This window comes from Athene noctua, chromosome 14 (assembly GCF_965140245.1).
Source record: "Athene noctua chromosome 14, bAthNoc1.hap1.1, whole genome shotgun sequence".
In the NCBI taxonomy this organism is placed as follows: Eukaryota; Metazoa; Chordata; class Aves; order Strigiformes; family Strigidae; genus Athene; species Athene noctua.
The window spans coordinates 17,986,302-18,013,456 of NC_134050.1; the positions used below are offsets into that span (position 1 = coordinate 17,986,302).

At 56.0% G+C, this 27,155-nt stretch overlaps 2 protein-coding genes across 8 annotated transcripts in view; both read left to right on the forward strand.

The window, feature by feature from the left end:
• On the forward strand, nt 1-13,460 carry IFITM10 (interferon induced transmembrane protein 10). Its single transcript, XM_074918036.1, has 4 exons — nt 1-26; nt 940-1,354; nt 10,213-11,791; nt 13,122-13,460. The coding sequence occupies exons 1-3, from the start codon at nt 1-3 to the stop codon at nt 10,360-10,362; spliced, it is 591 nt and encodes a 196-aa protein (XP_074774137.1). The 3' UTR covers nt 10,363-11,791; nt 13,122-13,460.
• Nucleotides 13,461-19,495: 6,035 nt separating this feature from the next.
• The window catches only part of DUSP8 (dual specificity phosphatase 8), a 49,171-nt gene continuing 41,511 nt past the window's right edge, over nt 19,496-27,155 (forward strand). Inside the window, exon 1 of one of the 7 annotated variants that reach the window (XM_074918726.1) lies at nt 19,496-19,574. The gene's annotated coding sequence lies outside the window, so the exon portion shown is untranslated. Of the gene's footprint in view, nt 19,575-20,496; nt 20,626-20,672; nt 20,813-21,071; nt 21,107-21,477; nt 21,665-21,723; nt 22,253-24,021; nt 24,337-27,155 lie in introns of those variants that run through there. The other 6 variants (XM_074918722.1, XM_074918721.1, XM_074918725.1 and 3 more) reach the window with 6 other exon arrangements.

Here is a 27,155-nt window from a genome sequence, read left to right on the forward strand (position 1 = left end):
ATGGACGGACAGACGGGCAGCCAGAGGTGGACTAGTCTTCCTCTTCCCACATCCCCTTCCCCATCCTCTGTCTTCATCCCCCTCCTTCTCCTCCTCCTCTCCGGCTACGATATTCTCTTCTCAAAAAAAAAAAAAAAAAAAAAAGGGGGGGGGGGGGGGAACCTGCTGGCAGGTGGAGGGAATCGAGAAAAGCAATCCCATCTGGAATCCCGCAGAGACGAGGACTCAGCCAAAAAAAAAAAATATATATATACCCACAAAAAATAAACCCCCCGGGAGGGAGGGATGGAGGGAGGGAGGGCGAGGGGCCGGGCTGCTCTGCCGCACCGGAGCCCCGCTCCCGGCATGGGACAGAAAGCAGAAGGCCCCGACAGACCTACCGACAGACCGGCAGGAGGGCGGGGAGGGCTGCGGGGGGGTGCAGCGCGCCTGGCTGGCAACTCCCCCGGAGCCCCCCCGGCTCCTCCCAAGTGTTTCTTTCCGCTTTTATTTGTTTCCTTTTTTTTTTTTTAAACGTATTTCCCCACTCGTGACGCGGGCGCGGGTCACGCAGGACAGCGGGCAGCAGGGGGGGGGGGGGGGGGGAGGACGAGGGGGAAGGGGGAGGGATGCTGCCCGCCGCTGCCCGCTCCTCTGCCCCCGCCGCGGGGCCGGGGCCGGCGGCAGCTCCGCGCCGAGGCGGCGGCTCCGTGGTCCGCGGGCGTAGCGGTGCTCCCTCCTCCCCCTCCCGCCTGCCCTCCTCTCCTCCCTCTCTCCTCTGCCCACTCCCTCACTCCTCTCCCCGCTCTCTCCTCTGTCTCCCGGTCCCTCTCTCTCTCCTGCCTTCCCCCCCAAGTCTCCCTTTTTCCTCTCCTTCTACCCCTTTTTCTTCTCCCCTTCCCCCTGCCTCTCCATCCCCTCACCCCCGTTTTTCACGGGGGGGGCTTTTTGCTTTGCCAGGGCAGAGCGCGGTGACGCCGCGGCAGCCACCACGGAGAGGACACAGGACCCCCCCCTGGGCCCACCGTGCCCCTTCGAGGGGGTGGCCTGGACCCCGAGACCCCCCCAGGGCCCCCCGCAGGGCTGCTTCGCCTGCATCGCCAAGCCCCCGGCTCTCCGGCAAGCTTCGCCCGTCCTGTCTCCTTCTTCTGCCGTTTATCTCATGGAGAGCAAGAGCTGCAAAGGGGACAGCCTGCGGCCGGCGGTCCCGTGCAAGCACTTGGTGGAGAAGAAGACGATGACCAACCCCACCACCGTCATCGAAATCTACCCCGACACCACGGAGGTGAACGACTATTATCTCTGGTCCATCTTCAACTTCGTATACCTCAACTTCTGCTGCCTCGGCTTCATCGCTTTGGCCTATTCACTGAAAGTGAGTACGGAGCGCGAGGCGCAGGGTAAGGGGTGGCCGGAGAGGGGGCAGCGTTCGAGAGTCGCACCTGATGTCCATCACAGCTTTGCCGCCCGAATGAGAGGTTGCAGCCACTGGGGATGAGGATGGAGGGTGGGGAGAGTCGAGTTATGTTTTGGAGCTTGGGGATGTTGCTTCAGGTGGGGAAGAGGCGCTTTGACTTGCTCCAGCACCCTCGGCGGCTCCTCCGGACCGCGGCGGCAGGGTGACGGGCAGGCACCGCAGGGCTGGCTGGGCTCACGCTGTGCCCGCAGGCGCCCCGGCACTAGGTCCCTTCTTTGGGATCCTCTCAGTTAGATTGTCAGGACAGGATCCAGCAGCGTCGGATGGTCGGGCAGAAGCGGTAAGAAGCAGCCGGCCAGGATCAGCCGGTGCCTGGCAAGTTGCAGGGGGGGAGAGGCTGCCAAGGTGCAGGGCAATCCTGCCTGTTTCCTTCTTGCCCTCTCCCTAATTAAAACACCAAAGCTGGTGGCCAGCGAACGCCCCCAGCCCCCTGAGCCCTATAAATCCCAAGGCAAGCCCTGGAGACCAGCCAGCGGTGTGAGAACAGGCCCCGGGTAACCGAGAAGGTGGAAGAGAAGGCAGGGGGGCTTCATGCAGTGTCAGAGCTGGGGGGAAAATGGAGCTGTATTGGTGGAGAGGACGCTGGCGCGGGCACAGCCCATGATGGGGACAGGACCAGGTCACTCCCAGTAGCTGCAGGGGAGAGCAGCCCGGGGCAGGGACGGTGCCCAGCAAACAGGCAGATGCTGGGAGAGGGGCCTGGGCTGCCCTCCCCTTCCCGGCCTGCCAGACACCAAACTCACTGAATGGATGTGCAGAAAGCCCGGGGCGGCTGGGTGGCCCCGGAGAGGAGCTAGTTGATTTGTTTTGGCAGGCAGCGTTTAGAGGAAGGCCAGGGCGTAGAGGGGCTTCATCACAGAAGCAGATCAATTAGCCCCATCCAGCTCCCGTGAGCTGGACTGCGAGTGCCCAGCACTGCAAAGGAGGTTTTTCCTGAGCCCGCCGGGGTCTCCGGCAGAAAGGCTCAGTCAGAAAGACCCGTGCCCCAGGCTTGCCCAGCACTGGCACCGTGGTGCCTGCCTCAGTTTCCCCTTCCCCGAGATGGGAGGTGAGCAGCCATCCGCCACCTGTGCAGCAGGCTTTGCTGCTGCCTGGGCGAGGCACTTAATAGCTTAAATCATGCTGGGGCTGAGCATCACAAGCAGGACTGACCCAAAGGCAAATCCAGGCAACAGCAGCCTAACATGAGTGGGGGGAGGGAGTCCCTTAACACCCCCTACTCTTTTAGCCAGTGGGGGAAGAAACTGGCTTCCTTCTTATTTTTTATGTTTGTGCTCAGCCTAAATTTGCCTTTAACGATCAGCATCTTTCCTGTGCAAGAGGCACAGACAGCCACAGTGGGCTAAGAAAGGGTGTCATGTCACGGGGACATGGCAGTAGCTACAGCGGGTATCTGGGTAGATGTGGTCCCTCGGCTGCAGCCAGCAGTAGGGCAGGACAGCCTGAGGACCAGGCTGCCCCATCCCCAGGGGACAGGACGGAGTAGGGTCTGCCACCTACAAGGTTTTTAAAGGCTGCACCCTTTACTATCCTTGATGTGAGGTGGAGGGAAGGGCAAAGCCCAGAAGTAAGCTGGAGCTAAAGCCTCATGCCAGGGCAGAGGTGTGGGCTCAGCATCTGGCTGCAAAGGTCTAGAGAACATAAACTCCAGTGTGAAAAAAGGCAGCAGTGGTGTGGGAAGACAAATGGGCAAATTTGCTCCAAATTAGGGAAAGGAAAATAGAAAATGACTGTCAAAACCCAGCCTTGGCTTTTGGACTGCAGAGGCGGTAGCTGATCGGATGTAATGGTGGTGCCCAAAGAGACCTGGAGCTGAGCAGGTCAAAATAACCTGCTCTGATCTTGGAGCTCCCCAGTGGTTGTGACTCTGTGGCAGGGGAAAAACAAAATGTCCCTCAGAGGCACAGGACAGAGCTAGCAAGTGGTCGAAGGGATGGCGAGTGCCCTCACGGGCTGCTGTTGGATGGGTGGTGGGAGGCCACGGGGATGCAGGGGCAGCAGCAAAGAGTCTGTCCTGGTGGAGACAACTGGGATATTGGGAGACAGGACCCTTCCTCATTCACAGCTACTGCAGAGACCTCCCCAACATCCCAACCAGGCTGGATGTTAGGGTTATTTCTCCAGAAGCTTGTTGTTTTCATCTCTTTTACAGTCAATAAGGTTTTTCCCACAAGTTCGGAGAAAGCAGAAGCAAGAAATTCCCTGGGGACAGATGTCCCTTTAAACAGACTTCTCTTGTTCCTCTGCAATTAAATGTAATGACAATTGAGCAGCAGATACTTAAGTCCCAGCCTTTCTAGGATGTCTGTGCTCTGCAGAGTCCAAGCAAGGTGCTGCGGGAGGGAGAGGAAGGGAGCAGCACCTTCCCCTCCCTGAGCCTGTTCTGGGACCGCTGACGGCAGAGCCCGCAGCAGTGGAGCACAGGCTTCCTGGCCAAAGGGCAGTCAGTGCGCTGATGGCATTAAACAGTTCCTGGGTTATGGCTTTCACATTTCTTTTAAATAACTGAAACATCTAGCAACCTCAGGAATCATTGTTTTCATTATCAGAAATAGCATTTTCTATACCCTGCCATAAATGTCATCTGGTTTTGCCAGACTCATGCTGTTAATAAAGCAGTAGCTCCTTCGTGCTCCAAGTCCATGAGATATTTCATTATATATCTTAGCACACCCTAGTATTGCCACCAGTTTCAGCAGCATAATGCCCACACTGGAAGCCAGATGTATGCTTAGGTACACTTGAATATTACCCTAAAGCTGTCTCCTTCCCCATGCCCATTTGCATTGGTTTCAGCCACAGCTGGGAAGACAGCACCTCCATGTCTGCCTGCCTTTTTGCACATGAGCTACAGCCTTCTAGATTTCTTTCTGCAGGGAAATGCTATTTCATGGTGACTTCCATTTCCTAAAAAATGCCATAAGCCACCCCAGCACCAAAGAATTTATGCTCTTATTCAAAGAAACACATGAAGTCAGGTGAGGGCAGAGACTGTGACATCCAAGCCAAGTACTCTGTGTGACAGACATCCCAGCCAAGTCCTCTGAATAAGAGTGTGATATCACGCCTGGTCTTTATTTACACCCATAGCAGGCAGATCCTCAGCAGATACACCTTGCTGGGCTACAACGGAGTCATACCGACTCATGTATCCCTCTGGGGGTTATTTCTAGCCTCTCAGGCTTCTCAAGGTCAGTGAGCAAGGCACTCATGTGTAACTGTAAGTGAGTGTTGGTGCTGGGGAAGAAAAGGTAAACATCAGGACCAGGGAAGGTAGAAATCCTAAAGTAACCTCAACCCCTGCCCAGCACAGATGTGAGGATCACTCCAACAACAACACTTGGGATTCAGTTGGTTTTGATCAAAAGAAAATGTTGTGGCGCAATATTCAGCAGCTCCCTCCCTCCCAGCTTGGAGCGGTGGTGACTGATGCATCGGCGCTGGGTGGTAGGAGATCTTGCTTCAGTCATTAGGAAATGTGTCTCTGGAGACAACGGGGTGAGCCCAGTCCATCCCAGTACCCATTACACCATGAGGCAGTAGATCGGAGGAGCTGGGATCCGAGACGAGGCACGGTACAATGCCTTGTGGCATTGTGGCTTTTTAAGCTCCGCCAGCAGCCCACTGGGTTGCTCACAGAGCTTTTCTGCCCCTCAAGGGCAGTGTGATAGTTCCCCAGGAGAGCTGAGCTCTCCTGCCCACTCTCTGCCCAGCCCTTAGCAGGCAGCTCTGGGCATGGCTGTTTGCCTTCCCCTCTTGCCACTTGTTGATCTTCCCCATTTCAAGTGGGAGCAGACCAGTACAGGTCCATAGCTATTTATTAACCCCAAGAAGCAGAAAGGCTGTGGCGCCCAACCTCTCAGGCAGGCTCTCAGCTTGCTTTTCAGGAGGAGCAATGGCTTACAGAGGTGGGTGAAACGTGGAGGTTACAGCCCCGTGACACCGGTGCCGGCGTGGTGGAGATGTGTGAGCTGGAGAGCTCTTGACCAATTCACAGAGCAAATAATTCCAAGGATCCCCTCCAGAGGTCCTTATGTGTAGGGATACAGAGCTCTGCACAGAAATGGTTTTACAGACAACCAGCTGTGGGCTGCACGCTAAAAGCCAGGCTGCCTTAAATACAGCTTCATTAGGCTCGTTATCAACAAACCGTTCGTCTCCTCCTGCAAGCTGAGGCAGCACTTTGTACTCACGCAGCAAGTTTCCTGCTCCCAAAAATGAGAGGGGCCAAGCCCCAGAGCAGAGAGAGGGGAGGTGGCTGCTGGGGAAGAGACCGGGAAAGAGTGGGGTGGCAGGAGCCAAGGGGTGCGCTTGGAGAGGAAGCTGAAGGCAAAACCCCAAGGGGAGGAAGGGCAGGGGATGGTCAGAGGGAGGAGAGAAAGAGCCCTTGGGCACCAGCATGCTGGAGGTGTTGGAGGACACAGTGAGCTGCAGATGGTAGAGGACAAGGTGAGGCAGAGATGGTGGAGGACAAGGTGAGCAGCAGGGAGGTGACAGGCAAGCAGGGGTGGAGGGAAAGGCCAACTCCACCTTTTGCTGGTAGAAGAGAGGAGGAAGGTTTGCACATTAAAGCACAAAAGGGGCTGTGTTTCATGGAAGGCCAGGCATGGAAGAGGAAAGGGCCCATCTAAGTTGCCAAGCTGGGCCAGAGGTGAGCTCTGCCTTGTTCAGGGTGGGGTCTCCAAAGGGGCCTCCACACAGTGCTGGGGGAAACCCCACAGTCAGCAGGTGTAACTATCCTTACACACCTGTCCTCTCAGCACAAAAAAAGGCCAAAAATCTCCATCTAATTTTAGGCAAGGTGAGAAGGGTCAAAGTGATGGTAAGAAAAGAGGCTGTGACTGAGGAAACACCACACCTGGGTCTTGGGGGTTTCAGCCCCGTGACATTGGGGACCCTGTCCCATGCTTCACCTCTCCGGCTGTGGAAGGAATCAGCTTCCAGGGCTCCCAGAAGCTCATGCACCAGCTGCCAGCACATTATAGCAATGGTGGCCACAGCAGCTTGAAAATAGGAAAAGCTGAAGCTGGGCTGTGAGAAAGACATTGATATCTCCTTAAGGACAAAGTGGGGAAGCTGAAACATTTATCTGCTCTCCAGGAGAGCTCCTCCTCCAGAGCCCAGCTCAGATGCCGCGGCAGGACATTAAAGGGAGACATCTGGAAGCATCTGGGGGTGCAAGGCCAGGCAGGAGGAGGAGAGACCGCCCTGGAGAGATGTGGGAGGCTGGGGCTGTGAGTGGTGTGGAAGGAGAAACGCCTTCCCATTGCGTTTGCAGAGGCCCTGGCACTTCTCTGGTGCTTAGAGGCTCCACTGCAATATAAATGATAATGGACAATAAGGGATCATTTGCATGAGGGTGACCACTGAAGCCATAGGGTGCATGGGGAAATAATAAGGGAGGAGAGAAAGAGGAGCAAGGACTTGTCAAGGATGAGGGATCCAGGCAACTGCGGCCAGAGTGGCTGGAGGAGAGCTAGAGGAGAGCTAGGGAAGGGAAGGGGCAGGGGGCTGCCAGAGACAGGGGATGTGAGCAGAGCTGCCTGTGTCCCAGGCGCTGGCAGGAACCGGGTGGAACTGGCCAGAGGGGCAGGGAGAGGAGACAGCTGGGTGCCCTTTGGCAGGAATCGAAGGCAGCTGTTGTACCATCGTTTGGGCCCAAACAGCAGGAAAGAGAAGAGATGGGATGGAAAAAAAAGAAACTGGGAGGAAATGGTGGCAGTGGGGAGAGGGCAGCCCTTGGGTGCCCCTTGCTAGAGATGTTCAGCAGCAGCAGGACTGGAGCAGGGCCAAAGGGAGAGCCATGGGAAAGTCAAGGACGGGCGCTGCTGAAACGTGCTGTGGGAAAGAGCTAAAGCGCCGGTCACGAGTGTGAGCAGGTGTCAGGTGGGAGAGACTGCTGGAAGCACTGGGAGAGGGCTGGGCATGGAAATCAGGGTGACAGGGTGCCCCAGGGGCAGGAGGAGCAGGAGGCGAGGAGTGGGAGAGAGCTCCTGGTGCTCAGAGGAACTGACCCCACAAAGGCAAAGCAAGCGACTCGGCTGCGGGAGGGCTGCAGAGCTCGGTGTGCTGGCCATGCCGGTCTGCTGGAGAAACCTCTGTCTGCCTGGCAAACACTGACAGCAAACACGGGCTTGCCTGCGGCAGAGAACGACCTCTCCCAGCCACGGCTGGGTTGCAGTGGAGGAAGGGGCAAAAGGCTTTTGCTCTGCGCAGGGTTTGCCTCCGGCAGCTCTGCCACTGTGAAGAGGAAAGCGCGTGAGAGCTTCAAAGAGCCTGCCGGGAGCGGTGGTTGGGATTTCTGGCCTGAATCCAGTGCCCCTGGGGCTCTGGCTGCAGAGACCTCCCCGCTTCTCACCAGTGGGTGAGGAGGTGCCAGCTGCCCGGTGGTGCTGTGCCCAGGGGTTTTCAGGAGGATGCTAAACCTACCGAATAATTTCAGAGGTGAGTCATCCCAGACACGCAGCTGACACAAAAAGGCATGCGGGCTCTCAGGCTGCTGGCTTGCTGCCTTCCCAGAGGTCATCTCTGCTGCTGGGAGCGCCAGCCAAGCATGCCACAGAGCCACACGTGGGCTGTGCTGTCCTCTGTCTCTGCTCCCAGAGGATGCCCTGAGCGCTCAGCAGAGGGGAGACGGGTGGGTGGCCCCGGCTCCAGCTGCAGGCCCCCAGGAATGGGGCGCAACAGAGGCTGAGGGCACGACACCACAGGATTTAATACCAGGAGGAAAACAGAGCTCTCATTCTTGCCCATGTGTCTGCCAGTGCCGGCTCCTGCGGGCCTCGTGCCAGCAGCAGCCTCCCTACCCATGCCCAGGATTAATGAAAAGCATGGGGTGCTTGTGCAGAGAGGTCCTCCCTGGTGTGACAGAGGAGGGGACATTGCTTGAGGGCCTGAGATGTGGTTTTGGAGGCCACATGAATGAGCATGGCTCAGTGGGAGTGAAGGGTTCAGCAACCCTTCCCCATATCCAGCAACTTGCGGAAGGTTTTCAGGAGAGCCCCGTGGGTAAGCACTGCAGGAGGGAGAGAGAAAAAGTCACTAAGACGTGGTCTGAATCCATTGCAGAGTCTTTTTGAAAAGCTCCTGGTTGATAAAAGGCTTGTAATATTTCCAGGTAGGACTCTGGGGCTGGTTCTGGCAGCCTGGCACCGACACCTCGTGTTCTGCCACGGCGCCTTGGCCGGGCTTATGCTGCCGGCAGCAAAAACAGGTGGCAGAGGACACGCAGGCCCACGGCCTGCAACCCTTGGCCACAAAGCGAGCAGTGAAGCAGACACTGCCGTGCCATGCCAGCCCCTGGATACCCGCTCAGATATGGGAAAGGGAAGTAAAGCCTCCTGGTCCTTTGGTCCCACATCCTCGTGGCTCCAGCTGCCTGGGTCTGCCGAGCGCTGGCTGAAGGGGCAGTTTGGGGACAGGGACACTTCCCTGCTAGGAAGGGATGGAGCATGACCTCTCAACTGCTGGGCTCAAACTGCAGAGCTGCTGCTGGTGGGCAGTGCCATCAGCTGCCTGGCGGTGCCATCTGCTGCCTGATGATGCCATTGCTGCCTGGCGGTGCCATTGCTGCCTGCTCGTGGTATTTGCTGCCTGGTGATGCCATCTGCTGCCTGGTAGTGTCATGTGCTGCCTGGTTTCTGCCATCCACTGCTTCATAAGGCCATCCCTGCCTGCTTGTGGCATCCCGTGCCTGGCTCTGCCATCTGCTGCCCTTGCAATGCCATCACTGCCTTGCAGTGCCGTGTGCTGCCTGGCAGTGCCATCTGCTGCCTGGTAATGCCTCCCTGCCTGGTAATGCCGTCTCTGCCTGCTAGTGGCATTGCTGCCTGGCAGTGCCATCTGCTGACCGATAATGTAATCCGCTGCCTGGTAATGCCATCGCTGCCTGCTAGTGGCACTGCTGCCTGGCAGTGCCATCCTCTGCCTGCTGGTGCCATCTCTGCCTGGCAGTCTGGAGAAGGTGGTGACAGCTCAGTGATAGGGACATGCACAGTCCTTACCCGTTGCAGAGCTGTCCCAAGACAAGCCCATTAAAGTCCTAGCCCGCAGGATAATGAAGAGAGCAGATCGCGCTGTCAGGATTGAAAACTGCCAGTGGCAGAGACGCTACATGAGCCGCATAAGACCTGCAAAAGGAACTCATTAACCCAAGACTGCTTAATATGCTGGAGGCTCGTGCGCAGCCCTGGAGCTGCAGTAGGATGCCGTGCCAGGTTTTGCCCGCTCGGCCCCTCAGCGCAGACAGAGGCACAGGGACACACACCGAAACCGCAGGCAGCCTTCTCGCTCGCCGGCCGGCTGAGCCAAAGCCCGGTGCTGCAGGACCCAGGGGCTACAGCACAGCAGGAAGGATGCGTCAGTGCCCATGTGCATGAGGTGCACGATGGGCACCTCAGTTCCCTTGTGCGCCCTCGGGCTCAAAATGTCACTGCCGCACTCCAGGGGCAATGGGGGACCAGATTTGTCTGGTTGGTAACAGCAACAGGTCACTCTTCCAAGTCTCCGCTCCCAGGGGTTTCCAGCCTACAGGTATTGCAGTTCACAAGCTCCACCCAGAGCAGAGCCAGGGTGCAAACCTCACCTGAGGTGTTTTATGGGACCCCAAGCATCACCTGCAAAGAGGCACAGCCCAGCCCTCACACACTATACAGGTACCCTGCAAGTGCACTGGGTTTTGTGGGTGTTGCATGAAACAAGTTACATTTTTTAAACATCTCCCAATTATTTTATTTCATTATTTTGTTTGGTCTCAGGTCCGGGATAAGAAACTCCTCAATGACTTAAATGGAGCAGTTGAAGATGCCAAGACAGCCCGGCTTTTTAACATCACCAGCTCAGCCCTTGCCACCTTCTGTATCATCCTTATCTTCATCTTCCTGCGATACCCCCTCACTGACTACTAGAGTGAGGCCAACAGCAGCGGCTGCCGCCAAAATGCCTCTATGCCAGAAGTGTCTGCAGTTGTTTCTTGTAGCAAGGACGCAAAAAAAAACCCCACTCCACCTTGATCGGAAAAAAAAAAAAAAAGCGCTAATTAAATACATAAATAAAAATCAAATTAGTTTATCAGCCCAGCTAAGCATACCCTTCCTGCCCCCAAACAGTATGTGAACTGCTGTAGGAAAGGGTCTCACTCTTACACGAGTACAGGGAGAAAACGAGACCAAGAAATATTTATTTTATGGCCAACAAGCCATGTGACAAGAGTGTTCCAAGCCCAGAGTGATGCACACCTAGTGACCAACAGCTGAGCTCTGGGCAGCAGTGGGGTCCTGCCGAGCGGGTGGCACATGCAGTGATGGACGGGGACCACGGCAGGGCTGGCTCACAACATATCAGGTGTGTTCAGAACGCCCCACCACCCCCCGACATACAAAGGGTTCTTTTCCTCTCTTGAATTTCATCCACTGGTTCAAATAACTCGCAACCCCTGGAGAGCTGAGGGTGTTAGGAAATCCACGCTAGGGATCCCCAAAGCCTCCAGAGAAACCCCAAAATGGTTAAAGGGCAGGTTTCTCCTCGGGATCTCCCAGCAATGCTGAGAAGGAAGGCACCTTCTGGAGAACTTGCCTAAGCCCCCTAAACCGAGTGCTACTGTATTTCTGTAAACAGTCAATAAAAGATACCTCTGATATCTGATGCTGCTGGGTTAATTCCTTCCTTAGGAGGGCTGCTGGCAAGAGAAAATGCTAATGTCACCAGCAGCTGCTTAGGAGAGATTTAAAGCAGGAGTGAGGGATGCTGCTGCAGGTCGGGGCCGCATGCAGCCGTGAAAGGGCGCAGATCCAGATTTAAGAGCAGAGACCTCAGCAACTCCTGTGATGGTTGATCAATGGCAAGCAGGCAAAGGCAGCCGAACGGGCAGGTCCCCCCTCCCCTGACAGAACCAATGTTGAAGATGGAAATAAATCACCGCAGTCTGAACCTGCTGCTACCGCAGCACTTCCCAGGGTCATTACCAAGAGCCAGATTTCAGAGCCTTTGCCGCTGAACGAGGCAGGAGCCCTTCCCGATAGCTGCCTGCCGCTGCCTGTGGTGCTGCAAATCAACCCGCCCTGACTTGGAAACACCACAAATGAATGGCAAGACCAGGACTAAAATACATCCTTTCAGCCCCTCTGACCCTTCATTTCATCTCACACGTGCCACAGCTGCCTCATCTTTTCCCAGCTGTAAGATGACCTCGTGCCAAGGGACACCAGTTGCTGCAGAGGAACCATGGAGCCGGGAGGAGGCAAGAGCGTCCACCTTTGTGCCCTCCACGAAAGCGAAGGTGCAGCAAGAGGTGGTGAATGCAGACAGGCCATCGTGGGACGCTTCATACTCTGCTGTGTGCGTGGTTAAATCAACGTGCTGTCTCTGGGCTGCGCTCAGTGAGGGCTGTGCCATAGAGAGCTGTGGGGACAGGCCATAAGGATGCTTCCCTGAAGGCCTCATGAGGTATCACCTCCTTCCTGTCCAGGTCTCCATGGCTTAACCCTAGCCTGGGCTTCAGTTATGGGGGAAGCTACGGGCAGAAGGACCTGCAGTCCTGCCTGCTCCCCACTCGCTGGGGGGCATTTCCACACCAGACCAGATCAGGAGTCTGTTTTGCACTGCACTGCAGTTTCTGCTGGCAGTGCAGTACATGGTGCCCTGGGAAGTATCTCGGCCATGAACTGCCCTATGATCATTCCTTCAGAGGTCAAGACTCTTCCCGAACTCTCTTGGTTACTTCTTGCTCCCTTCCCTGAAGCAGGATTTGAGGGGTCATAGCCACTGACATTTCCATCCAGTCCTTGTCCCTGGCAGAGGAAGGAGGTGGCCTGTCACGGTGGCAATGCCTCCCAAGAGGGTGCAGCCACAATGACTTGTGTTGCCACCACCCTGAGCTGGCACCTGATAATTGGAGCAAATGAAAGCCCGCTGGGATGGTGCTAGTTTAGGCAAGACCCAGACCGGTCACCCCGAAATCCTCTGAGGGCTAGGAGAAGAGCAGAGGTGAGGTTGCATCACCTTTTCCCTCCCCCTGTACCTGCATTGAGCTCATGTTGCCATTCCCAAGGTCTTGGCTCGATATCCCCTGCCATCTGGGTGCCTATCAGCCCTCTCAAGCTCTGCAGCCCAAACACAAACCTGGCAGGATGGGCTTGGGGGTTAATTCACACAAAGCACTTTGTGCCTGGGACTTGAAGTAGCAGGTTCAGGTCACTGCGGGACCAATGTGCCTGGCACGTCTTGTAACAAGAAGTGCGTTCCTCTCTATGAGCTGGGACTCGTTGGAGCCATGTCACAAGTGCTTTTGCACTTGGACACCCCTCCCCGACTCTGTGAGATCTTGCAGGGACGGTGTTGCTGTCCCCATCTCCTGTGCCACGCAGGAGAGAGCCGCCCTGCTTGGCATGCAGGCACGGGGCTGCTCACATAAAGGCAGAGCTGACACAAAATTGGAAGTGACCCAAAGCCAGCCTTTCCTACATTTAACAAGTGTGACAAATGAGTTACCATCATCCCTTCCCCTGACGGACTGTCTTATCTGCAAGAAAATGGATGCTGGTTTAATGAACCAGGGGGAATATTGAACTGACTCTGCAGCATTTTTGCATGCATAAACCGTCAGGGATGGAGAGGGTGGGCTAATATTAGTAACCATCATATTTATTATTTGTTGCCCACGTTGTAGGAGGTGTGAACGCTGAAATCGCTGCGCTGCAGCAGGTTGGAGATCCACCCAGACCTGGCTCGGACAAGAACAGGATAGCGGAGGAGGATACAGTAACCCCGAGGCTGGAGGATGGGCTGATGGACCCCAGGCAGAAGCTCAGCTCCACCCCAGCCCTCACCTCAGCTCCACCTGCGGCTCTGGGCTGGCAGCCGCAAAGCCCCTGCGGTCTCCCCTCCTCTCTCTTAGTGCCCCGCTTTCATTTTAATGCAGCCCCTCCCAACTCCCAGCAGTAGGAAAGCATCGCCCAAATGGGGAAAATAAGGAGGGGACATAGTTTTCCAAGCTTGCTTAGGGAAAAAAAAAAAAAAAAAGAAGTCATTTATTCATGCAGAGGTCTTCCAAGCTCAGCAGCGTCAAGGTACTTAGCATTCATTTAGCCTTGCCAGTGTCAGGGAACCCCAAATTGAGATGACAAAACTGTGTCTCCATATACTGGCAGGCAGGTACATCCCAGATTGCACCAACTGTGCTGTTAAGAGAAAGAAAGAACTTTTTTGTCATTTTGAGGGAACAAGGGAAAGAAAAGCAGCAGCCAAATCCGACAGGTCCTTTAATTGCCTTTTTTTTTTTTTTTTAATTTTGAAAGAAAATTCTGGAAGTTCGGGTTTTGCCAAGGCTGACACCCGATACAGCAGAAGGCAGGCTTTCAAGGGTTGCTTCTCTGCCTTTTCACTTCTGCCACTCACAACGTCGCGCCGCACTCTCCAAATCGCACCTTTTTTTGGCTGCGAAGCCGCAGCCTCTGTTGCTCTCAGCGGCGGGAAGGAAAACTGAGAGGAGGGGGTGGAAGAGAGGAGCAGCCGAACGCTGCTTTAGAAGCATCTTTTGAGATGGGGAAGAACTGACGGTCACGTTGCCATACAGAGATTTAATTCTATTCCTTCAGGAAAATGAGCTTGCCAGTTTGATGAGGATTTCTTTTTGCTTTTTCTTTAGCTCACGGGAAGAAATGGGGAAAGGGGGGGAGTGATTGTTCCCTTTTATTCAACACTGAAATCGTGCCTAAATTAGTGCTGCAGGTTTTGTGCCCCTGGTACATGAAAGGCGTTGGGGGTGAGCGTGTGAAGGCCACCAAGACTGGCGAGGGGCACGCTCGTGCAGGGAGGAGGTGCCGCAGCCACAGGGCTCGTTCAGCCCGACAGTGACATGGCTTTGGGGTGACCCCCCCGGCAGCCCAAGCCTCCAGAGGAGGTGGTGGAGGGAGGGCGTGGGGTGCCCAAGCTGCGGGGCGAGGAGCCGCGCAGTGGGCGGCAGGCTGAGGGCCCCCCACCCCGCTCTGCTGCGGCCAGAGCTGCCACCACACCGCCCATCCCCGCAGGGAGGAGGGGTCCATCCCTGCTCACCCCGAACAGCCAGAACTCCCCCACCAACTCCCGCCAAGCGCCCCCCGCCGAGGAGGTGTGAGCCCCCGTGCAGGGCGAGCGCTGGCTTGCGCAGGAAGCGGGTGTGGGGTGAGGGTGGCTCCTGCACCCTAAAACCAGCCAGGAGCGGGTGGGGGCCAGGGGACAGCCCCAGCCCCCCCTCTGGGACGTGCCCTTCGTGCCAGCTGGGAAGCGTGCGTCAGGCGAGGGCCCGGGCGCCGTTACACATTTACCCTCCGTGCTGGCAGGGAGAGGTGGCTGGGGGCCAAGCAGCGCCAGGGGCGGGTGTCGGGCCTGCGTGTGAGCACAGCCTTGTGCAAGCCTCGGCGCTCACCCGTGGCTCTGCCCCGGCTGCCACGCAGGGCTCGGCCACATCACCACTCCTGCGTTAATGCCGCCCAGCCAGTTTGCAAACGGCGGCGGCGCCTCGAGTCCTAGCTGGGGTGAACGGGTTTGGGTTTGGTCAGTCGGGGTGACCCCGCGGCTCTCCTGCGGCGGGGGGCTGGTGGTCACAGCAAGGTGAGCTGGAGCTCGCTCAGGTAATGACCCTCTGGCCCAGCACCAGCATCCGCCGGTTCCCATGCCGGGGCTGAGCTGCTGGGCGTGCAGGTGAAGCGCGGTGAGTCAGGGCTGGAGCAGCCCTCAGCCTGGATACCCAAATTAACAGTCAGAGAGAGATGCAAACGGTACCCTCTGTTCTGCGGGGTGTGTAAGCCACCAGCAAACCCCAACACCGAGCTGTAGCACCATAACCCTGCTTCCCAGGCACAACGCGGGCCAGGAGGCAGAGCCACGCTGCCAGCAACCAGCAGCTCTGGCCTCTCTTCCCAGCTGCGTGCTGATGTCCCCTGTGACCTCACCAAAGTCCCTTCACCTCTGTGTTTTCCCCTCCACACTGTCTCATTAGTTGTTGGCTTCTCGGAGGACCCTTGCTTAGTGCCACCAGGTCCTGGTCTTGCTTGGGACCTTGGCACCATGGGCATCCTGTGACCGAGGCAGTTCTGGGAGTGCCCAGATACGGTTGGGGGATAGAGGGGAAGATCAGGGCGCTGATGGAGGTGCCTCTTCCCTCCGGCCCACCCCTGCACGCTGGCTGGCCTGTGCGGGAGGCGTGCGGCAGGTTGGACGGTCTCTGAAGGCAGTGCGGCAGTGCGCAGCCCTGCCGGGGGGAGGAGGGGGAGGCACAGATGGCAGCAGATGCTCTCATCAGTGAAAATGATTGAAGCAAAACACAAAACAACAACAACAAAAAAATCCTAGCAACTGGTGAGCAGCCTAACAAAAACCGGCACAGGGGTAGAGAAAAAGGGTGTAGACCCGATGGACCCTTGCACAGAGCCTAACTCCATGTGGCCTTCTGGCCCAGGGTAATGTTTTTCCCATCCCCAATTCACATATGGAGAAGAAAGACCATGCCTTGTCCCGGAGCACAGGGCAGTGATTATTTTTGATGATTTGGATATACTGAAACAAAACCGTTCGGTGTCTCTCCCCTTCCCCTGTCCCTGTTCTCTCTGCTGTCCCCAGCCCACTGCTTTCAGAGGAGTGAGTATGACCCCGGACAGGGTCTAGGCACACCAAAGCCACTCGCCTACCCTCGCTTCCCAGGGCAAACCCACGAGCATGCCAACATGGCACGCTGTTTCAGCAGTGGGGGCAAAGGAGCAGGCATGCTCCCTGCACCCAGCGGGTGTTACTGCAAAGCCTCTGCACAGCTTAGCTGCTGCCACTGGCCTCGGCTCCTCCAGCGTGATCGCTTCGTGCCGGTGCAAAGGTCTTGCTCCTCCACCCCTCCCATCACCTGACTTTGACCCATTGTGCCGGGACTCAGCAACCATGCCCTGTGGTTGGCACATCTCCACGCTCCTGCCCAGCTTTTCTCAGACACATCCGGGGTGGAGGGAATCGGAGGGAATTTTCTCAATGTATGATGGTTTTTTTTTCCTTTTTCCCTTTGGCAGGAGTGCCTCACAGCACAGTCGGAGCCGCAGAATGAATGCTTCTGCAGCATGCGCTGAGCTGAATGGCACAGCACGCAGCCCTCCAGCCTGCTACTTCTGCAATTAATTGCATGGTAGCTGCTTTTGCGACGTGCACGCGCAGCTCTGCGCCCTGCGAGTGATGAGCCACACTGCACACGGGCAGATATTTCTATCAGGAAAATGGAGACAGAGCCAGGGTGGCCCTGTGTGTGAGTAACACAGCTGCCTGGGGATGATGCAAGTGCCTTTTGCCCGCTGAAGCACATCAGCTCTCTTCACTAATGGAGTGACACCAATTTGGGCTTAGCAGGAGGAAGGCATCGTGCTGGGATACACCAGGAATCCGCCGGGCTCTGTCCCAGCTGTGGGGTGGGAGAGCTGGAGACCTGGCTCCTGGGGAGCACATAGGCAGGAGCCGAAGAGGCGAGTGATGCCCTTCCTATGGTGGGATGCACTGTTCACCTCAGTCAATATGTTTTTTTACAAAACAGGGTGAAACGGAGCCTGGCAAACCCCTTCCTCCAGCATCTTGCTGTGCCCCGCTCCAGGACGCCGTGGCGAGGGTGACAGGCATGTGCATGGCAGAAACAACCACGCTTGGTAGAAGCAGAGTCATGTCAGCCCAAAGGTCAACTCTGGCTTCAGGCATCAGCAGTTTTGAGGTGCCAATACCCTCTGCGGTGGGAACAGAGTGCCCGGCGCTGCAGACAGCGCTGCTGGCTCGAGGGTGAGAGGAGGCTGGCTTGGCTGGTGGCGCAAGGAACTGCATCTGAACATCAAGCAAGGTTAAAAAAAAAATTATTTGGCCATTTAAAGTAATTGCAGGTTGGCAAAAAGTCTCTCCTTTTTGATGGATAAGAAAGTTGGTTTGGCAGCAATTTCTTTTTCCTAGTTTTAGTTTCCTTTGTGATCAGGTTCTGATTTTAATCCCTGTAGGATGCAGGAGGCTCCACTGCACTCTTCTGCACTTGGCCTGCCATGGCAATTAGGGGCTCTGGAAAACATTTTAGTCAGAACTATTACGTGGACAAGCGTAACTCGCATTCGAAACACGTAGCTGGGATGCAATCCATCTTCGGATGTGCCTGAAATCTGGGAAAGAGGAAAAAACAGAGTGGGACAAATTATTTTTTAAGTGCTTTACCTGAAATAAAGCACTTTCCTCTAGCAATAAGCAACTTGCTGCATAATTTTTGCTCAGCTCAAGATGGTTGTGATGGGGGGGGGTGGGGGGGTGTGTGCTGGCCCTGGGGCTGAGACAATAGATTCACATCTGGTAAATGGGAGCTTAGAGCGTGAGGCTGCTTTGTTCTGCCTGCCTGACCATAACAGCACTGCCCCTGCTCTCCCCGCTTAATTTCCCCTGGGGAAAATAGGGATGCTTCTCACCCGGTCAGCACGCCTGAGCCACCCAGAGCTGACCAGGTGCACTCGCAGCGCTGCCGTCGCTCCGTCTGGGCTGGCCACCCTCTTCCTCTTCCAGGTAGTCACGGGTCCACACCCCAACGCCAGAATTTCAGGTTGAACGGGATTGGGATCTAAATAGGGTTTAGCTCCCGGCTTTGGGAGGCAGGTGAGGTTTTGCAAGCCTCTGTCACCGCCTGCTCCTGGCCCCTGCGATCCCCGGAGCAGTGTAACAGCAGTGAATCATTTGTTTTGGTTTCTTCGCACCAGGCGCTCGGCTGCAGCGCCTCGCGCAGAAGCAGTGGGCGTGGGAGAGATGGATGGCTCGTGCGCTGGAGCCTCTCCCGCCGGCCGGCCGTGAGAAACGGCGTCCCACTGGTCCCCGGCCCCAACCGAGCATCTCCTCCTGTTTGCTGCCATTAGGGATTTTGTATGGGTCGAATCTCTCATGTTCTTACCGCCCAGGGATGCATCAGGGGGTCCGTGGGGTGGCTGAGAAGAGGTTGTCAGAGGTGAAGGTTCAAGAGGGAGCTCAGCTCAGCCTCTTGCTGGAATGAACAGCCCAAGGCAGGTGTCTGGCAGTCCCTCAGGACACCCCATCTCTCTCACCATCCCTCGCCTGCTGCCAGCCCGGCATCCTCGTGCCATCTCCTTCCTCACACTCGTCCTTGCACCGTGCCACGGGCCGGCCAGGGAGCGATCCTCCCGACGGCCGATCTGGGATCCTCATCTGGCAGCAGCATGCCAGGCCCAGGGTTGGAAACATTGATTTTAACTGGGGTTTGGAACGAAACTGTTGAAATCCTCTTCCTTCAGCAGGCTTTGCGAGCTTGTGGCTCTCTGCCTAGATAATAGCTTTTACGAGGAAGCTTTGGGATTTTCAAACTCATTCCTTTCCCCTTCTTTTTTTCGATTTTACCCCTGAAAAGAGGTGTTGGGCTGGGGAGGAAACAGCCCTAAGCTGAAGCAAGTCTTTCTCAGTTTTCCCCTGGCCAGGGTGCTCTGCTTGGCTGCGAGGAGGGAGCTGGGCAGGAAAACCATCAGGAAAAGCAGAATGGAAGACCCCGGCTTCGTTCCAGCCATGCCAGGCATGTCCTGCTCCCACTCCCACCGGGACTGAGCACTCCAGAGCCACTAGAGGAGTGAGCTCTCCTGCTGTCCCATCATTTTACCATGATGATGGTAACTGGGCTGGAATCTGTGCTGTTTAGGTAGAGTAGCCCTGGTTTTGCAAGTTTCCCTGCTGACAGTTTTGGCTAAGATGATTTTCTGCGGTAGGAGGAGGGTATGAACTCAGTGCTGCTTATACAGTGGGGAGGGTGAGATTTTTTTAGCATTCCAGGGTTTTATACCTCTGGTGCTCTATGAGAAATCACCTTTCTGGGAAAGATTTTGCAGCAAGTTAACTGTGGGAGCTTGACACCCTTCTTGAGCAAGATGCCGACTGCGTGTCTGGAGAGATGAGAGTTAATTTTAAAACATCCGGCATCCGTATCAGCGGGGAGGAAGGTTCCCTTGATTTCCTAAGCGCCAGCAAAACCTAAGCTCCTAAACCCTAATCCCTCTCTAAACTGGAGCTGCCAGGCCAAGGCCAAGGACAGAGAACCCTTGCTGCGTTAGCCAGACCAGCCGCGGCCCTTTGGTGCCACCGCAGCGGGACGGAGGTGAGCCCACCCCGTCCACCCAGAAGCCCACCCAGGGGCCAGGCTCCCCCTGAACCCCCCAACTTTTGGGCCGCTCTTTGCCACGCTCTCCTGTGAGACAGCGCTGCCGTTACGGCCGTCCTTCCCTGGCGTGGGCACTTCAGAGCGAGCGAGTCCAGTGGGCAGAGCCGGCAGCCACCAAGTGAACTTGGAGCACCAGAGGCTCCAAGTTCAGCATCGGGGGGGTCCTGGGGCGGGCAGCGCCGGCAGGAGAGCTGCCGGCGGGGCGCACTGGCAGGCAGGAGGGGTGCCCCTGCCTGCTCCAGGCCCGGTGTTGCCCGCATCAGGCCAGAGGGGCAGCCCGGCAACCATCCAGGGATCAAAAATACACGACAAGGCTTTTTTTTTTTTTTTTTTTTGACGGGCGAAGCGCGGCGCTGGAGCTGCCTCCCGGAAACATCAGCAGCCTTGAGGGTCACCCCCCCGAAAAAAAGCCTTTTGCCGCTCAGGCCACCGGCCCCGCGGGGTGACCCGTGCCCCTGAAAGGGGGCATCACCCCAACCCCCAGGCGTGGGAGCCTCCACGCAGCCGGGCAGGGCCGGGGCTGCGCGGGATGCGCGCAGACAGCGCGGGCCCCGGCGGGGCGGGCAGCGGCGCTGCGCGGAGCCGCGCAAATCCCGCGGAACTCCGCACGGCCGGGCCGGGCCGGGCGGGGAGGGGGGAGCAGCGCCCGCTCCCTCCGCGCCGCTCCGCGCCCGCGGGGCTGACGTCACCCTGCCCCTGCGCCGCCCGCGCTGATTGGCTGCGGGTGACGTCAACGCTGTCTTTTTTTTTTTCCTTTTTTTTTTTTTTTTTTTCCTCCCCCCCCCGCCGTTCCCGAGGCATGACCTCATCGCCGGCGCATTCCCGGCGGCGCGCGGAGCGGCGCGGAACAGCGCGGAGCAGCGCGGAGCGGCCCCCCCCCCCCCCCCCCCCCCCTTTCTCCCCGGCATGCGGGCCCTGCGGCGCCGGCAGCGGCCGCGCCAGCGGACACCCCGCGGAGCGGCGCGGCCGTCCGCGCCCGCCGCGCTGGGTCAGTGCATCCCCCTATAGATGTCTGTACGGGCCGGGGCTGTGCGCTCCGCGGGGGGGGGACGGGCGGAGAGCGGGGGGGGACGGGGCGGCGCGGTGCAGCGCGGTGCAGCGCGCCCGCATGTGCGGAGCGGAGCCGGCATCGCGCCCAGCGCCGGTGGACAGCGCGAAAACATATACCTATAGATGTACGTGTCTGTATGTATAGAGAGGGCTTTGGGTTTGTTTTTTGGTTTGTTTTTTTTTTTTTTCTGGGGGGGGTTGTGTTGAAATTATTCTAGTGCAAAGAAAAAAAATGGGGGAGTGAGGGGGTTGCTGGGGCTGGGGAGGGAGCAGCCCTGCAGGGGCTGGGGAGGGGGGGGCTGGCGCTCCGCGGCCGCGCATGTCGGGGACGCTGCGCTTGTTTTCGGGGCGGGGGGGGGGAAGGTTGCAAATCCCCCCATTCCTCGGCGGTGTGCGTTTGCCGGGCGGTGATGGTGCAGGTGAGGAGGGGGTTTGGGGGGGCTCCGGGCATCGCCGCTGTCGCGGGGGTCGCGGGGCGGGGGAGTGGGGTGAGTGTCTCTTTGGGGGGACTGAGGGCTGGTGTCGGAGGAACCGGTGTTACCAGCGCTGTGGGTTTTCTGATGATGAAAGAGGTTGGAGTGTCGCCCTGTGTCCTTGGCGTTTAAACGAAGCCGGCATGTGTTCAGCAGCGGGGGTTTTCATGCAACACTTCACTGCTGCGGCTCCGAAGGCGCTGCTAGCGATTAATGAGTTAAGCTGCCCGTTTAAAATAATCCCCTCCACCTCCCCTAATGTGCATGGATGGATTGATCACCCCCCTACACCCCCCCTTTATTATATAGTGATAAATGTTGCTTTCTCTGCTGAGCCTTGGTTGTTTTTAAAGATTCCTGGTTATTTCCCTTATTGATAAATAAGTTCCTTCTCCTTCCTGCTCCCCCCCCCTCCCTTTTCTCCTCCCCTAGAATTAAATTCCTGAGCAACAGCAAAAGCTGATGTCAGTGCTTCAGCTTGCATTGGGGGAGCTCTGTGCACAGGTCAGTAATTTGCGGTTTCGTTGGAAGGAAGGACGCGGTGCAGTGCTGTTCTGTTAAGGATATTTGGATTTTTCGAGGCACGGATGCGTTTATGCTTCGTATTGCGGTAGTTATCAGCAGCTCCCTGGTGGGAGCTGGGCGCTGCGTAAGCATGTGTGGAAGAGACCGTCCCCGTCCCAAGCAGCTAGCGATGACAAATGCGTTGGGAATAGTTGCTGGAGGTTTCAATCTCTCTATAATTTGGGGTATAAAGGCAGGACCCCCCCAGGAGACAGTCGGGATGTCCAAGAAGCCCTGAACAGGTAGCGCCGAGGATTGCGCCTGGCAGCCCAGGGGCCATGTTAACCTTGAGAGCAGCGTGCCCGTGGAGCGGGGTTTAACGTTCGCATTGTCTCATCCTCCTGCGCTAAGGATGGGCTCGGGGCACGGCTGCCTACGCGCCCAAACGCGGCTGCGGAGAGCTTTGTTTTCGGAAGGACTCGATGCACGGGAATTGGCGCTTACGGGTTTGGCCTTGCCTCTGTCAGACGGGGTTTGCTCACGCTGTTGGAGGGCATCTGTGCTGGGAGGACTCTCTCTGTTGAAGAGGTTTGTTGGGGTTTTGGGTCTGGCTGGGGGTTCCTGTGCTTGCTTTGGTTTTGCTTGTAAGGGTTCCCAAAACTAAATAAGCTGCAGCACTGAGAAAACCCTCCTGCCTGTAGCTGGAAGTATTTGGGATTTTAAGATGTCTGCAAGGGCTTTGAAGGTGTCTTGTTCCCAGTTTTGCCTGTCACTGCCCTGCTGGCAGAGCCTGGTTGTGTAGGACTGTCCGAATGGCTGAGACCAGAGAGGACAGTTGGGTGCGTGAGCAGCAGATGGATGCCCAAACGCTTCTTTGCAGTGGCAGTAGGCAGAAATTTATGCCCCCAGCCCATCAGCAGCACGCTCGAGCTGCTCAAGGGTCTCCAAGGCGAGATGGCAGCATCTCACACCAAAAGGCTTTTAGTCCAACAGATTTTTCCTCCCGTGGCTTTCAGTTGTCCCTGCCTTGGCACAAGGTAGGGAGTAGGGAAGGAAAACCTGGATCTAGCATTGCTGTTTAAAGTCGAGCCTTGGCTACGCTTGGGAGAGCTGAACAAAGTGGCCAGAGTCCTTAGAAGCATTCACTGGAGGCTGTGCATGGAGATTATTCTTGCAAATGCTGCGCCGTGTTTGTCTGCAGAGCATGTTTTTGCTGGCTGCCAGGCACCTTGCTGAGAAAGCCACTGAGGTGCCTGCCTTTGGAGAGTTTAAATTCACCTAAAATTATATGCAGCACTACTATTGCTACCAAAACACCCCTGAGGGCTGGGTAGGACTTCGCAGCAGTCCCTGTCCCATACTGCCAAACTGGATCTTGGGAGGTGGGAGAGAACTAGTTTCTGCCTCTGCAGCCATGTCTCACCAAAAAGACACACACACACACACCCCCCAAGGGCCGGAAAGCCGTTGTGGCTCTGGATTTCTGAAATTACTTCTTCTGGTGTGAATATGAGCGAGTCCCCTGTCCATCCCTACACCTTACCTCTGCACCAGCTGCTTTAATCTACGTAAGAGGTAGGCAGTGTGTTATAGGTGCCTTTCCTCTTTGGATTTGCTTCATTGCCTTTAAGTGAGGCTGTTCTTAGGGATCAGAGGTTAGTTTCTCCGCTGCGCAGCTCGGCTCCCGAAGCCCTGGGCGCAGGCAGGTGCAGAGAGTGTTAACACTATCGGGGATGGCAGGAGGAAAAGGAGGTGCTCCAGCACTTGGCAGCCTTGATTTATGGTGCGGGCTCATAGGACGCTGCCATCATACTGAAATGGTTCTGGCAAACCGAGTCTTGTAGGGAAGGAGGCGATAAAGAGAAGGAGCTTGCGGATGCTGATGCCTCTCTGCCTGCTAGGACAGTGTGGAGATTGAACTAGGAGAGTCTGTAGACCTTTTTGTCCTCTGCTGGGTGTTTAACAGCAGCGTTAGGGGGGAGATGGCTGCAGGAGCACCTGGGTGCTCCTGGTCCTCCAAGCACAGCCGCTGGGTCTCGCTTGCTCTCTTCCTTGCTGCTATGCAGAGAAACTCCTACAGCCACAGCAATGCAATGCCGTCATCCTGTGGGGAAAGCTTCAACGAGCTCCTCTGCATCCCTGTGCCCTCCGGGTTTTAAAACCTGTTTTTCAAGCTTTACATTTCTTCTCTGAAGATACACCTGTCCCCCCTGATGGAGTGGGAAGGAGGCACCTGACGTAATTACGGGCAGGCTTGGGGCAGGGAGGTGAGCGGCCTGGGAGCATTCATCAGATAAGCAGCTAAAGGAGTTCTCCATTTAGGATTTTCTCTAGCTTGCTCAGGAGACCTGGGTGTACTTCGTGTGCAGGATTATAACACAGCCAGAGGAACGTGAAGGGGGGAAAAACTGACTGTGCCAAGATACTCTGCACTAATGGTATCAGGGCTGCCCTCAAAGCCAGGCAGAGCTTGTGGTGTGATGAGTGGCAGTGCAGGTTCCCGCGGGGATGGCCGGTGCTGTATTGCACCCCGGCGATGTCCTGATGGTTTTGCCTGCTCCTCCGATGGAGGGGGACACCATGGCCTGTGTCACATCCCCGTGGGAGAGATGCTCTGCCAGAAGCGGGCCAGCAGCCGAGACCACGATGGAACATACCAAGCTCTGGCCACGGCGGGTGCCTTGATATCCTCTTTAGCATGAGGTCATAGAAAGAAAAATGGGGTTTTATCTCTTCCTCTTCCAAGACGTTTGTAGGCTTTCTACCCCAAGTCTTTGGGTCAGGCTCTCAACCATCTCCACTTCGAGCAAGGAGAGTAAGAGTAAGGGGGTTCACGCTGTGGGGCTGTGCCCAGCACAGAGCCCTGTCCAGCCTGCACTGCAGACTGCCATGGCTCCTGTGGGGTGCCTTGCTCCATCCCTCTGCTATTTAACTCTCCCTCTGAGGCTTTCTAGGTGCAGCTCAACAACGTCATCTAGGTTGGTGTGCAGGGGGCTTCTTCCTTTGCTTTGTCCAGAGCTTCTGTGAATTTTTTGCTGCTCTGGACCTTCAGTTTCCAAAAATGACAGGTAGTGCTTGTTTGCATGGTGCCTTGGAAGGATCAGTATTTCAGAAAATAGGTACAGTGGTAGTCCAGGCTGGGATCAGAGGAGAACCTGGAGGTGCTGACTGGAAACTGGTCCAGTACATGAAGAGTCTCTGAGGGCAAACAGGGAGCAATAACAGCACAGAAATGCAGGGACTGTGTTGCCTGAAGGTGAAGTAAGTGATGCACTGACTTAAATCAAGAGCATCCCAGCAACCTGTCTGGGGCTGACGATCCTTCCTTGAGTCCCTCTCTTCTTTCCACTCCTCCTGTGCCTTTTTTCCACGTTGTTTGCTGTGCATGGAAAGCCCTCACGGTTCCTGTTTGCCCACCCTGATGTGTGCTTGTCTTCGTTGTACCTTTTTTAAACCAAGCCTTGAGATCTCTTGGGGAAGAGACCTTGTGTTCTTCAGGAATTTCTTCAGAGCCCTTCAGGGTGCTCTAGCAATTTGCAGAAGAGGCTCTCTGTGTAGCATTTCTACATGCTGAGTTACAGGGAGCATAATTTCTGAGCCTGCTGATGACTGGGAACAAGTCATTCGGTGGCCAGAAGGACAAGACAACCTGTTCTGGTGTTGACATTAGCTCTCCTTTAGGTGAGAGAGGGGCTGGACCAGATGAGCTCCTGAGGTCCCTTTCAACCTAAATTATTCCATGACTACTCTATAAATACCCACCATCCTGCTTCTCCCAGGCTTTTGTAAAATACCTGGTATTAGGCAGTGATGGTGAGGGGACCTGAAACAAGGTGGACCACTGCTTTGATCCTGTATGGAGATTCCAATGACAGCATGACCCTGGCATCCTCCCCTCCGCAGCACGCGTCCTCCAGCCCTGCTAATGATGCAGTGCGTCTTTCCGGCTCGTCTCTGCTGGCCCACGTTACTCATCCGGCATGTAGGTGTGCGGTGTGCCCGCATCCACAGCTTTTCATCTTGCCTTTTTTCTTCTTCTTAATAGGGGTTTTAGTTCTTTGAGGAGTGCTGCTGTCTAAATCTAGCACATGGTAGTTCAGCTGATGCAGCAGAAGCTTGGGTAGAAATTTCAGTCCATTTATTAGGCATTTGCAGGGGTTTTTTTCATCAAGCAAGGCAAGCGCTTCCCACACATTAAACCTGTGTCTGCTTAAATTGCACATATCCCGTTGAAATCCAGCCCCTCCTGGGTAATGCCAGGCAATCTTTGCTCCAGACAAAGAGGGTCCATCAGTTTCTGGGGTATGCCGTTGAAAAGAAGCAACCAAGAAGTATCTACAGCATCCAGTTGTTTTTGCATTGCCTCTAACAACCCTCATTTCCAAGCTTGCGATGGCAGCCTGGTCCTTCTTGAGCCATAGCTTGAGTGGAGTTATTCATGCCATCTTCATCTGCCTTGGCCAGCAGCCCTGTGTGGGGAGCGGATGGGCGCAGCCTCAGCCTTGCTTGGCATTTGAGGCTGTTGAGTAGAGGGCTGGTGCCGAGAGGGTGCCAGCACTGCTGACTTGGGAGGTAGCCTGTGAAAAAACACGTTAACCGCTTTGCTGCTCTCGGTGGACCTTGCAGAGATGTCCCCGGCAGCTTTGCTAGCTTGGCAGGGCTGAGACCCAGAAGCCAAGCAAGCCTGGAGCTCTGCTTTACACCTTGCCTGCTGCTCAATTCAGGTTCAGCTGTTCTGGTGGAAAGTCAGAAGGACATGGCAGGGCAGGAAGGTGACCCAGAGGGATGAGCCTCCAGCCGAAAATAAGCCGGGGCTCTCTGAATTATTCTGTGGGGTGGTGAAGGGACAAAACACCTCCCGCACACCAAGGGAAGTTGACTGCTGCAAAAAACCCGAATGCAAATCTCTGACTGGGCAGAATCTCCCCAGACACATCCTTTTGTAAAGCACTTGCATTGTACCATTAAAAATAGATCAGCGCGTTCTCCGCTTGCTTGCTGAATGCTGATGCCTGTAATTCTGTGTCATCCTCACAATCCCTTCTGCTTTGAGCTTGGCTGCCTCTTTGTCTGGCACCTGAGCAAGGTTCATTCAGCAGTAACTGATGTAAAGATAAGTGTTGATCTCTGTTGGATGGGCAGGAAGGTGAGGAGAACTGAACCAATCTTAGCTTGGGGTCAACCAGCAACCCTAAAGGGGCAAGGCTTGGTGTCATCACCCATGTTTTCTGTTGCATGGTCAGAAGCAAGAATGAGTGAGACCTGCTGGCATGGAAACGAGTTGGAGGAGGTTGAAGCTCTGGGTGGATGTCATGATATATCTCTGGGGTTTTTTTGAAACTGTTTTTTTTTGGGGGGGGGGGCACGATATATATAATTTTTAAAATATATATATCATGCTTCAACATCTGCTTGGAGTTGGTGGGGGGAATATTGCTGCTCGTTTCCCCCAGTGAATGAGTTCATCTAGTTTGCCACCCACGATAGCAAC

Excerpts from the sequence above, each read along its gene's own strand:
- IFITM10 (XM_074918036.1), top strand. The coding sequence starts at position 1 with ATGGACGGACAGACGGGCAGCCAGAG. Across the intron at positions 27-939 it reads GGACAGACGGGCAGCCAGAG|GGCAGAGCGCGGTGACGCCG; the intron begins GTGGACTAGTCT and ends TTGCTTTGCCAG. Across the intron at positions 1,355-10,212 it reads CTTTGGCCTATTCACTGAAA|GTCCGGGATAAGAAACTCCT; the intron begins GTGAGTACGGAG and ends GTTTGGTCTCAG.